The sequence below is a fragment of the Xiphophorus hellerii genome, chromosome 1 (genome assembly GCF_003331165.1).
Source record: "Xiphophorus hellerii strain 12219 chromosome 1, Xiphophorus_hellerii-4.1, whole genome shotgun sequence".
Classification (NCBI taxonomy): Eukaryota; Metazoa; Chordata; class Actinopteri; order Cyprinodontiformes; family Poeciliidae; genus Xiphophorus; species Xiphophorus hellerii.
The window spans coordinates 33,266,415-33,279,972 of record NC_045672.1 but is presented as its reverse complement, the minus strand read 5'-3'; the positions used below and the strand labels follow the sequence as shown (position 1 = coordinate 33,279,972).

Below are 13,558 nucleotides of genomic sequence, written 5' to 3'. Positions count from 1 at the left end.
TTCACCAGTTCCACCCCAAACTGTTTTCCCTGCAGAAGCCATTGTCGTCGCCATGGAAAAATTAGAGACTATACCATGGAGACTCTCCAGGGAGCCGCATGATTCGCTCCTTCCTCCATCGTCTCCATGGCAACCGAATAATAATGAACCCAATGCTTTCTGCACCACAGCGCCTGTGGTGATGCAGCTCAAACAAGGATCTGAGAACCAGAACCTTCCTGTTCCCACCAGATCCAGCTCCTCTTCCTCCAGCCAAAGGTCTGCACTCAGACCGCCTCCGAATGGATCAGCTGTTCATTTATTATTATTACATATTATTGTCATCTTTAGCTCTAATATCACCAATATCTATCACACTTTTTTCCAACATTATTTATGTTTGTAAACACAGATTAAAACATTGAAAGATATTTGTGAATTTTTAAAGATATTTAGGAATATTTGGAGTTCATTTAGGATTTTGTCCCTGGCTGAAACAAGAAAAGCAAAGATCTGTAATTTGTACTGTAGCTCACATAGAAATCAGATCAGACATCAAAAGTCAGACAAATTCTGGAGGATCTGGGACCCAGTACAATCTTTCTTACAGAGACTATAATCTTTATTTATCTTATTAATTTACTTGTTTTTTTTTTTTTTTTTATTTCTTTACATTTAATATATCGTTCACTTGGCTGTCTGGGAGCTTTGACTACTTAGAATGTTGCCTGGGAATGTCTGTCTGTACTTTGTGTATGTGGGCTGTATGTATATTTTTTTTTTTTTGTTTTGTTTTTTTTTTAATTTTTTTTTTTTATTATTTTATTCTATGTTGACACTGCTGTGCTCCTTGTTTATTTGGGGTGGGTTGTTTTTGTTTACTTTTGTTGATGTTTACATATAGTAAAAAAAACCAATAAACAAATATTTAAAAAAAAAAAAAAAAAGAAATCAGATCAGAGATCATAAATGTTTTTATCAGAAGGAAAATATTCAGGATTTTCAGTCCCCCTAAAATCACTTGTTTGATTAAATTGTAACTTTATTGACACAAACATTTATATGTTTGAATTCTTCAGATCTATCATTGTATCATGTAATTTTTATCAAACATCTTCATACCCTTGGAGTCATTTCATCACGTAAATGTAATTTTGAGGCCACAGATTGAGATCAGATTTATGTGAGCTGAAAAAGGAAAGCTGATAAATCAGAAGAGTTCCGGTAAGCTTCACGCCGTCGAACTGGCGCATTGCAAACGTCGGTGATTGGGTCGAATGTAAAATGTTTAGGCCACGCCTCCAGTCGTTTCTCTCTGAGGGTCCGGACAAAGCAAAGTGAAGTGTCACCAGCTGGTTTTTAGCGGCTCAACTGCAGTCTGTGCTCGTTTGCTTAATTGGAGACAAGTTTTGATTGGATATTGGCTCCAGAGCCGGTTAGCGGGAATCAGACAGATTCCACAGTTGAGCTGATTAAGGAAACAGGAAGTGACACGTGGTGTTCAGAGGCCAAACCAGGAAAGATGACAGTGAGACCCTGCAGGACGGTTTATGAAGATATCTTCCGTCCTTTCTCTCCAGCCTGATCTGCCACCAGGGGGCAGTTTGGAGCTGGATCTCCTCCTGGAGTTTACTGATCATGTGAGGGTTAGGGTTAGACCCAAGCTTCTCCAGATTTCCCCCCTCTCAATATTAGATGCTGATATTCCTGCCTCCCGTTCCTCCCAGTTTCTGACCCTGAAGGCATCACAACAAACCACAGCTGTATGTTTTCTACCTGTGGCTCAGATTTATACAGAAATATCCTGGACGAGCGCCCAAAAAGTATTTAGCGTTTCCCTCGGTGTGCCATCAGCCTGGCGGGCCCCTCAAGCTTTACTTGTCCCCTGCCAGGCTGAGCCTCGTTCATTTTTCACGCGTTTTTAGATAGCAGAGACAGTGAAGACGGCATAAGCTAGCTTTATAGCTGACGCGTCGATCTGGCCGTTCTGATTGCACCGTTCCTGCAGCTGCCTGTTGGCCTCACGCGCTACCATTTCCAGATTATGATGCCAAATTATGCAGCTCTAAATTATTGTAACTTTTAACATTTTAACAAGGCGGGCCACTGGTAGACTGCTCTAGCGCCCCCTATCACCAGGCTGAGGTGACCAGCAGGTAGCATCCAACACCCTGGACAACCCCCCCCCAAAAGTATTAGCACCCAGCCTGCTGTACCACAGGGTAACTTACCAGCAGATGATTACAGCCGACCGCATGCAGCTCTGTCCGTGACTCTGGCCTGATGACCAGGCAACCAAACGCAGCTGGTTCTGAAAGTCAGACCAACAGCAGAACCTCGGTGAGGATAGATGGGGAGCGATGTGCGCTGGAGCGCAGGGACAGATCGATAAGAACAGATAACAGAGCTGACAACCATGAGGAGGTTAGGCACCGATTATTCAGAGATATCAAAGATCTCCTGATCTACAGAGGATCGACTAACGTATTAGAAACTTTTAGTGATGAGTTTTAAAGTACTTTAGCCTTGAACACAAAACTGCTTTCATCAGATCTGATTATTTCTCTGTTCATCTTCAGATTGCACATAGTTACTGGAAAGGACAGTAGGGCTGTATGTAAGGGCGTAAATCCCATCTCATTTTTGGGGGACCATAAACAGCAAAATTTCTTAAGAGCAATTTTGGGGGGGGTCACCAACGTTCCATTCAAATGTAACATAAAATGTTCAAGCTGCAGGACCAAAAATGACTAGTAATGCACATTAAACGTGTTTTATTCTCAGTAAACAGCCTGCAGAGAAATAAAACTAAAATTCAAATGTTGCTTAGATACAAGTTTAGTTCAGTCTGACTGATCTAAACTCTGCTACACCTTTACAAAAATTTTAATTTAAGGTTCTAAATTCAAAAGCTTTAATGAGTAACTCTTCTTAATAAAATTCCTAATAAACATTGATTTATTGAAATGGCTCCCAATACAAGTTATGGGCTATTTAAATAATAACTTGTTAAGTTGCTTTATTTTTAAGCCTTTTTTAGTTTTGTCATGTCCTGGATGACTGAGAACCAACAGGTAGATAGAAATAAATATCTGGGGAATATCATAATTTAAACATAACATTTAACACTGGGAGTACCAGGGTTTCGACCTCTCCCCTGAAGTCCCGAAAGAGGGTCAAAAGACCTGAGTCCAAACTGACGATTCTGATGGCTCAAATTAGCATCCCTTTTTCAATTGTAAACGTGGCCATTGACCGTCAGGCCAGAAAGGAGGAGTGGAAAATCATGCAAAACTGGTTATAGCTAAAATAACCAAATATAGCTAAAATCCTTCAGGTCAGTCGACCCGTCTCTGGGCTCCAAAGGTAGAAATGTTAACATAGGACCCTTCTCTGGTACTCACAGTAAAGCAGCAGGGTTTATATAGAAAAATATTCAGATTTTATTTTGTGGTTTTAAAGGCTCTGCATTGAGGACAGTGAGAAATAAAGTTATAACTTTCAGTTTTCTCTTCTGTTCTGGGCTCCCACTCTGAGCTGGTCCACTTGCTCAGCCCCTCCCTCCCGTTTCAAACTCTTCTAATTTAACTAAAAGTTAAAGAGTTAAATATGAATGAGATGTTTGCTACCGTTGACAAAAAAGCTGAAGTCTATGAAAGCAGTGCAGCAGTTCTGCTAATAAGGCAGCTTATCATGATTCAGTCAAAGTAATAAAATAACGAACTGCAGTCTGATCTTTATTGTTAATGTGTTTCTTCTTATTGAGCAGTGAAAGTAAATGAAAGGTGTTGCATGTTTTTTGCTTTAAGTATTTACTTACTGGAGGTTTTTTTTTATTTATGCTGCAGAGCCACAGCTAGCAGCTAGCTCCTCACTTCAGTGGCTCTGCCGAACCTGTGCCGTTCAGCTGCTGTTGCTCCTATTACACTTTGGACTGAACCATTGTTCTAAGAATGGGAGGCAGGGACCTAAAAATTAATTCTTATTTTTTCTGAGATAAATGGCAGATTTATTTCATTTTTTGTTTCTTTTGCCTTTTCATATTGATATTATTTAAATGCAAACATTTCTTCATTGATTTTCTTTGAGGGGGGACAATTCTAGACTTTTCCAAGATTGGGGGGGTCCGGACCCCCCGCCCTCCCAGGATTTACGCCTATGGCTGTAAATCCTGAATATGGCAACAGTAAGCCTGAAAAATCACAATATACATCATACAGAAAGGCCAAGACTGCAGTAAATATCAGATAATCATCTGCACTCAGGCTCTGTGCAGAGAAACAGCACATCTATTTTCATGTCTCTTCAAAAATTCAACATGATAAACATCAGATGATTTCCTAATATCCTGCTGCTCTTAAGAACAGGTTGGTTTGACCCAAAACCATTTCAGTTCAGAGTAATTATCGTCCCAAACAATTTAATTAACTCACTTTCACATTAGTCAATATATATGCACATAATTAATAATACTGTTGTTTTACATTGATTCTTAGCTAAATGTTTGAAAAAGTATGTCGCAATAAAAACTGCTTTGTTACTAATAAAGTAACTGAAGAAATCAGTTATATCTGAAGGAGGCTGACAGGAACCATTAGTCCAGTGGTTCTTAACCTAGGTTCGGTCGAACCCCAGGGGTTCGAATGAGTCGGTCTCAGGGGTTCGGCGGAGCCTCTGCCGCGGAGGTAAACACACACCTGTGTAAAGTCGTGATGACCCGCCCCGCTTGGCCATCACTGGCTGCAGAGGATCATGTTACATTGCTCGGCCAATCAGGGCTGCGGGGAATTTAGTGCACGCAGTATCAGCGGCTGTCGTAGTTGTACGTCGCGTGGTTTCTTTCTTAATATTTTAATCCATACTAAATATGTCGAGCAAAAAAAGAAGAAAATGAACAGACTTTGCTCTGAAGATGCACCTGCCAAGGTGAAGCCACGCCTCTCTGAAGCCACGCCTCTCTGAAGCCACGCCTCTCTGAACTGGTCTCCCAAAAACAACAGCAGGAGTCTCACTGATTTGCAGGTATGTAATTTGTGCAATACTTTATTCTGGCCCCAAAAAAATATTTTGTGGATTCAAAATTACAAAAAACAAACTCAATTTAAAATAAAAAAAAATAAGTTATTAAAAAATTTGTCATTCTTTTAAAAAAATAAAAATTTATTTTTAAATTAGTAAAATAGTAAAAAAAAATATTTTGGGGGCTGAAATTCTTTTATGGGGCCAAAATATTTTTGGGGGGCCAGAATAAAGTAACACTGTAACTTGCTGTGAGTTCATACCTACTGTATGTCTTCAATTTGGAAAAAAAAAATATTTTATTTATCACTAAAGAAGGGTTCGGTGAATGCGCATATGAAACTGATGGGTTCGGTACCTCAGAAAAGGTTAAGAACCACTGCATTAGTCATTTAACAGATATAATTTAAATACACACACTGTTTTTCATTCAGGGTTACATAAATAAAACAGTTTTATACTTTAAATCAGCTGAAATGTCCTGGTTTTTGTTCTTCAATTTTCCTGCAAAACAAACCTAGAAATAATTTACCATTAAAATCCCATTTCCACCTTTCAGTAATTATGAAGAACTAATTAAAGATTTGCTTGACTTGCTGTGAAGTCACACACCCCCTCGCCCCCCACACACACATTTGCGTGGCTATCTTTGTGGAGACTTTCCATTGACTTCCATTCATTTCTACAGCCTAACCCTTATCCTAACCCTAACCAACCAAAACTCAATTCACACCTTAGTCCTAAATCTGACCCCTGACCCAAAAACAGTGTTTCCCCTTGTGGGGCCCGGGCTTCGGTCCCACAAGGAGCAGTGGGTCCCCACAATGTAGTATGTGTAAGGAAAATGGTCCCCATAAGGTATTAGAAACAAAAACAGACACACACACACACACACATCAGTCTTTGCTTCCAGAGGATTTCTGCCGGCAGGTATTCTGTGGGGAATTTCTCAACAGGAAGTGAATGAGTGAAATTTGGAGACTGAAGGTGAAAGCGGTGACACTGTGCAGCGGTTTTCTGCACATGCTCCGATTTATCGGGTGTGGCCGTTTAAATCTCTCCCAGGTTTAACAACCACCTGCAGTCTTTCCATCCAGGCCACATGGTTTTAATGTGTCTCTATTTGTGTCTGACGTCAAGCTGAAATGCCTCCTAGGAGACCATCTTTATGGATTTATCTCTAAAACAAAGTCAATAATAAGAGCTGGGGTCTGGGAGGGGGGGAGGGGCCGCCAGGCGGGGGGATGACAGAAAGAGATGAAGTCATTTCCCAAGGTGAAACAGGAGGATGAACACATCCTTAGAAAGCACCAAGCATTTCACTGAAATAGGCTTCCCTACTCTGGATAATATTCCAGAGATTTAGTCTGATTTAAATTCATTTAAACAAATAACAGGTATGTTAGGAAACCGCCTCCAGCAGCAGCCGGCGTGATCTGTGTTAAGGTGATAATGGCAGCTGCAGGACAGGAAGTAGGCGACATGGTGGCACTCGGATGGAAAACGAACCATGAACCTTTCTACACATCTTCTTTCATCCATAACTCTCAACTGCTTCATTCACCAAAAATATTTGTATGTAAAGACAAAAAGGAAGCAAATCTTTTAAAAACATCCATGTCTGAGTTGTTCTGCAATTTGTTGATAGATTAAAGAAGACAATTATGTTGATTAAAGTAGCCAGATATGGTGACACTTTCCAGTAACAGCCATGTGAAATCTGTAGGTAGTCACAGTGAATGAGTTGGGTCTTAAAATCTGTTAAATTTAAAAATATTACATTATTTGACTAAACGTTTGCTTCACTTGGGGGGAAAGAAAAGATAACAGAAAGCTTGACTTCAGGACTGAAGCACAGTCACTTTTAGCTGCACGTGGATGTAAAACAACTTTTGGTTCAAATGGGTAAAGTTAACTGATAGTGCAGAAGCAGATGGAAAGATTGTAACTTGACTGCATTAAAATGTTTAATCAAGTTTACTGCAGGGTCTGTAACTAATCTCATTTTAATAAAAAAAACATTCATCAACAAAATTAGCAACATTCTAATTTGAAAACACTTTATTGCTGCTAAATTATTGAAAAAATATCCATCAGAGTTCAATGACAAACATATTTATAGTTTTTAATCTGTACTTCAGGTTCTTCAACCTTCGGATTGGAGCGATGTGTTTTTATATTAACTAGTTGAAGTCTTGGCTCTGGAAAGAATACTAGAAATGTTCTTTACCAGTTGAGTCTATTTATCTGGTTATTATCAGAATATAAACAATAAAAAACAAAATTCACTGTTCAGTGCTTCTCATCCTGAACTAAACCAGGTCGAATGAAAATGTCCCCGTATCCACAGGAGTCCTCATATTATCTATTAATTACTGCGATCTTCGAATAGGCGCATTTACAAGTACATGCACACACACACACATGTATCTCTAATCATAATAAATATTACTACTGACTTCCACTTGTTTCAGAAACTCCATCTGGGCCTAACTAGAACCAGTGCCAGTACAGTCCCGACCCAAATCTGATCCACTTGACGGAACCGGAACTTGAGAAATGGGACTTTGCTACATAAACGTCAGGTTTTTCTCTGGTCCCAAAGGCTCAGCTGCCTTCAGGAGATAACTGATTCTAGCAGAAAAGGTACTAATGAATAACATGACTACACACACACCCCCACACACACGTAGGCATTTAAAGGTGCCTCAAAAACGCCTCTATTTATTACTGTGGCAGCTGCAGCAAAAAAGGAAAACAGAGTAACAAGCCGCTGCATTAAATAATTACTGGAAACATACACAAACAGTACCGCAGCAGAAAGAGCCTGGCAGCCAGCCACACACACACACACACACACCCACACACACACACACACACACACACACTCTGGGGGGTCAAACAGTCAAATAAACAGAGTAAATCACTGCGGCGCACACTGACAGCTCCAGAGCCGTTAGCTAACAGCGGAGACGCTTACAGGGACAGATGATGAGACAAAGATCTTCCACCCTGCAGAGATGAGCCACTCGCTCGCCTTTTTAGGCAGCATTAACAGTTTAACAGCAGGCTGTCAGGACTTCAGGTTTACTCTGTCCAAAACAGGAAATGGATCAAAAGCATCTGTTCACTTCTAACACCAGCCATCGGAGAAACGACCTCCATCAGGACGGCTGGAGCTTTCAGTGCAGAGTGAGAGCCAGTACCAGTCATACCAGTATGGGACCAAAACACAGGCGATATTTTTATTTAGATCCGTCTATCGATGTAGATCTGAGAAGTTTTATTGCATAGAAATTACAAATAAAGTCAGCTCTAAATCCAATCCACATGATTCAAATTCAAAATATCTTGGAGCAGACCTGGAGAACATCAACACTTCTTCTTGTCATCGGATGCAACAAAACAATGAACAGCAGTGGGTCCAACAGAACCAGAGCCACACAGGAACAGCTTCTTCTCCAATGTTTAGTTTTCATTCTCTTGTTAATTTGCAGAAGGACATTTTCTGCCTCAGTGCCGGATTTTTACAGAACCGACACAAACTTGGACCGGACCCGTCAACCCAGGGTTAGGGTGGGTTACGGATGATTGCTCTGTTGCCACGGCAACAGCAAATCGTCTCTAATCTAATTTAGATACAATCAAAACAAAAACACCAGCTGGTCCTCAACGGAGGCTGAGCAGAGACAGCTTCCTGTTCAGTGTGTGTGTGTGTGTGTGGGTGTGTGTGGGTGTGTGTGTGTGTGTGTGCGTGTGTGTGTGTGTGTGTGTGTGTGTGTGTGTGTCAGAGCCCAGGTGTGCAGCTTCCTGCTGCAATAAGACCAATCAGAGCGGGTTTATGTCAAAGCACCAAGTCTGGCTTCTTCGGCTGCAGCCCTGCTCCTGGTTTCGGATCAGAACCAGAACAGACTCAGATCTCAGCTGATTCTACTCCACAGGTTCTCACATCTACCTATAAAAGCGGCACCAACCAATCACAGCGAGCGGATCGAAGACGGACCAATCACAGGGAGTGGATCGAAGACGGACCAATCACAGCGAGCGGACGCAGCGGGTCCATGATGAAGATGATGACTGTGAGGATGATGATGAAGAGAAAGATTCTGGTTCTGGTTCTGGACCTGCAGAGGTTCTTCCAGCCTCTGAGTGTAGCTGTAGCTCCGATCAGAACCGCACCAGGCCCGATCGGACCTCCCGTCTGAGGTTCTGTTCGTCTCCAGCTCGGCGCCAGAAGAAGCCCGGCCGCAGCAAGCGGGACCCGCTTTGAGCCATTTCCATGGAGACATGAGAAGTGGACCGGTAGTGTTGGCTGATCTGACAGCTGATTGGTCAGGCAGGGTGATGTCACAGGATGGGAGGGGCAGGAAGCCCGGGCGTCCCAGGAGGAAGAGTGTAAGGACGGTCTTTGTTCTGCTGCCAGACCCGGCGGGCCGCAGGGACCCGAGACATGCTGCGGCGCCGCCCGGCTGATCAGAGCCGGACCCGGGTTCTGTAGGACTCCTGAACAGCTTTTGGGCTGCTGCTCCTCTAAGGCTGCTGATATAGTTCCAGAACCTCCAGAACTTCCTCAGCCGAACATCGTCACCATCTGATGTGGAACCAGAACCAGAATCTGGGTGAGCTGCTGAGGGTCTCCTGGCACATCAGAGGTCTGAGCAGGACTCAGAAGCAGCTGGAGGAAACAGACCTGGAACCTGAAGATGTCGAGCCGCTTGGTTCGGCGACCAGCTTGACGCAGATAAACCACCCGACCTGATCCAACTGGAACAGAACCTTCGGGTCTGCCCATCCTGATTCAGTGAGGAGGGAACTTCTCTTTCCGCTAGAATCAGCTAGCTTATCTCTCGGCTAGCTTCTCCCTCGTCTAGCATCACCCTCAGCTAGATTCAGCTAGCTTCTCCCTTGACTAGCTTCTACTTCGGATAGCTTCTCCTGCAGCTAGCTTCACCATTGGCTAGCTTCTTCTTCAGCTAGCTTTTCCCTCGGCTAACTTCACCCTTGGCTAGCTTCTCCCCCGTTTAGCATCACCCTCGGCTAGATTCAGCTAGCTTCTCCCTCGTCTAGCATCACCCTCTGTTAGATTCAGCTAGCTTCTCCCTCGACTAGCTTCTCCCTCATCTAGCATCTCCTTGACATTTCTCCAGGACCACAAGTCTAAAACGCAGCAGGAAGACATTAATTCTGCTCCATCCCTCCATGCCTACCTTCTTCAGCTGTCCGCTTCGGGTTCCCACGAACACCACGGTGTCGTCTCCGTAGGTGTAGGCGGCCACGGCGCCCATGCCCTCGGTCCGGTCCTCGTACAGCGGCTGTCCCTCGATCACTCTCAGGCCTCCCAGTGGCTGGTTCAGCACCAGGCCGCAGAAATCATCCCCGATCTGCTTTGGCTGTGGAGACATGAAGACAGAGAAACCAGGATCAGATGTTAGGAGGAGTCATGGTGACGTCCATGTAGGCTGAGAGATCCTCCCCCTCCTGCCACCATTACCAATAAATCAATCAATGGCATGACAAATTCATACAAGCTCCATGATTAAAGCGATGCTCCCATTTAAAAATAAAAAGCCGCCATTTTGAAAAATGCTCAAAGTGAGTTTGCACTACCTGCCCCTTTTGCCCGTTTTCCCTGTCCTGGCTGAATGATAATGTTTTTAAAATAAAATTTTGTTTACACAAACTTCATAATCTATTTTAATTATTGTTGTTTCAGTTTTGGTTTATTTATTTTGAATATTTAAAATGTTTTCCATGTCCAGAGTTAAATGTTTAAGTTTTTGATTTCAGAGAATTTCTGTCTCACTTTTCCAGAATTCCAGGAGACTCTGGGAATGCCAGACTGATTTTAGTACAAACATCAGTTTAAATATGAAGCAACTGCATGAAACATCAGGAACCAGTGGAGCTCCAGGAATCTCCAGGTCCCTCCAGGTCCCTGCAGCTTCATGTTCATGAGTCAAGCAGCGAAGCAAAGTCCATCTTTTCTAAGCCATCGTCCAGAGATGATCCTGCTTCTCCGCAGGCGGAGCTGGAGGTCCATGTCAGGAACAGGCTGATGACATTCCTGGTAAATTTCAGGTTTCCTTCCACAGTTCAGAGAGAATGAAGCAGGGAGGAGACGAGTTATTAAAGGCTGTGCAGACCCAGCTAGAGGTCGGCTAACACCCTGTCATTACCGAGTTAAAGCCGCGCTGCACCAAACAGGAAACTCTGAACCTTAGCAACAGCTCTTCTTCTTCCACAGAGAACCTTCAGTAACTTCCTCAGTTCAACCAGAAACACATTAAAACAAGAATAAATCCAGAAGCTACAGCAGCTGCTTTCAGGTCCGATCCACTCAGTTTCATCTCATGATCGCTGACTGTTCATTTCAGTTACATTGTACCTATATTTATTGATATTAATGAAAAATAGGTTGAAGATGTTATGATAAGTTTTTAAAGCTTAAAGGGATCCACAATTAGTTAAACTTTATTTGGGAAATATTTATTTTAGATGTAAAAACAATACCAGAGTTTCCCCCAGTAAACCTGCTCAGTGCTTTTGGGTGAAAGATGTTAATTAGACAGGAAATGTCAAAATATTACTGGGTAATTAAATGTTACTGGAAAACATGGCCAGTGAAACTATTTAAACCCACAACCAGGCTGAAAAACAACAAATAAAAAATACGATTAAAATGAATATCAATTATTTTCACTTCTGTTTAAACCAAATGAAGTCAGAGGCTCCATCAGGGCTTCAGGGGCCATAAATGATCATATTTTAACACAGATGCATAAATGTAACATTTGTTTATTGAGATGATCGATGCTGCTAAATTTGATTTAATGGTTTCATCATAAATAAATTAAAAGATTTAAATTGTTTAACATTTAAATTTAGGATTTTAAGGAGCTGGCAAGTTTACTTTGTAAAAGTTCAAAGAACAATACTCATAGTTAGATTGTTTTGTTACCATAGCAACAATCTGATGCTGTGACTTTGAGCTGTTTGTTCACAAATACAAATTAGTAAACTGCAATTATAACTGATTGTTTTTATGTTGGCCAGTTAATCTACTCTCCCTCTCCCAGATTAAATCCAACACAGAAGCTGTTAGAGGTGCTGATGGTTTTAGCAGCAAGAGGGGCCCCTAGGTCAGATTCTGCCCCAGGCCTCATGCAGCCTTGGACCGGCCCTGCAGGATGAGTTCAATCTGCTGCACTGAGCAGAGATGAGCAACAAACTGAGATTTAATTCAATGCTGCTAATGTGGCTTTAGCAGCTCTAACATTTCTGTCTGTTGAGTTTTAATAAGAGCCACAGAAACTGTTTTGGTTGCTCAACTTTAAGGGATGAGATTTTCAGATCTCACATTAACTCTGACTAAGTGGACAAAGCATTTGATATGGTTTGTTGCATTATGTACCTGGAAAAATGAAACTAAAAATAATGATAAAATAATATAAAACCAGCATGAAGCGTGACTACGAGGCGAGCGTGAAGCTCCTCACCGACTGAACCTGCACGATGAGGTTAGCGCTGGTTCGTTAACCGCTAACGCTCCGACCAACCGGAACACAGACGTGAAATTTACTGGGAAGACAGCGCCACACGCTGGGCAGCACGTTGAGATGTGAAGGTCGTACACAAAGATAAATCATTCTCACTGCTCCTCAACGCACCTCTGACAACGACTACAAGTTATTCCTACGTTCACATAGAGCTGTGCAACCAGAGCTAACACGGTGTGTTTAAACTCCTACCTTGATGTAAAGTTCTCCAAAGAAACATGATTCCTCACAGGAAGTTGATGTAAATATCCATACAGGTCAGCCTGCGTCCAGTTTGAGAGAAAGGAGGCGTAGGTGATCTGCACTGAGGTAACGTTTATCAAGCAGCAGCAGTGCGCAAGGCAACGTGCCGAGGAGCCAGCTGTGTTGTTGGTCCGCTCTCCATCTTTAAATGCATAAAGTATAAACTTATCTTCTATAAACCTATATTTTAGGAATAAATCTGCGCCACCAGTGAAAAGCTCAGTGCAACGGAGACACTTGCAATCCGGCTTTAAAAAATTTTAATTAAGTTAAGCGATTTTTTAAAAAATTATTAATTTCCTAAAAACATAAACAAGCAACGCTTAGCCTGGTGGAGGTCCTAGTAAAGCATGGCGGGCCACCAGGCTTATAATCAGTGATGGCATAGTTACTTTGAAAAAGTAACTTTAATTGGATTACTGACTACTTGATTTGGAAAGTAACTAAATTACATTAAAAGTAACTTTTTTAGTTTCTTTCAGCAGCTGCTAACAACAACGCTCCTGTGAAAATTATATTGATCTTTGCCAATATTTAATTGTAAGCTAGTTTATAATGATAACATCAACAATGTGTCTCCACTTATAAGGTTGAACTGAAGGGGAGATTTTTTAATGGTTACAGTACAAAAAAACAACATTAGTAATTTGTGCAGTTTTTGTGTTTTCCACTATTGTCTGGAAAACTCTAAGAAGGATTTTAACCCTCAGCCTCCAGGTTCTGCGTTTGGTGTCAGAGGTCAGAGGTCAGAGGTCCTCCTG

The 13,558-nt window shown here is 42.0% G+C and overlaps 1 protein-coding gene across 1 annotated transcript in view; it reads right to left on the bottom strand.

The window, feature by feature from the left end:
- The window catches only part of plxna3 (plexin A3), a 63,665-nt gene that overhangs the window by 25,144 nt on the left and 24,963 nt on the right, over positions 1–13,558 (bottom strand). Inside the window, 1 exon segment of the mRNA XM_032566943.1 lies at positions 10,206–10,388. Within this exon segment, the coding sequence (XP_032422834.1) occupies positions 10,206–10,388 (183 nt within the window).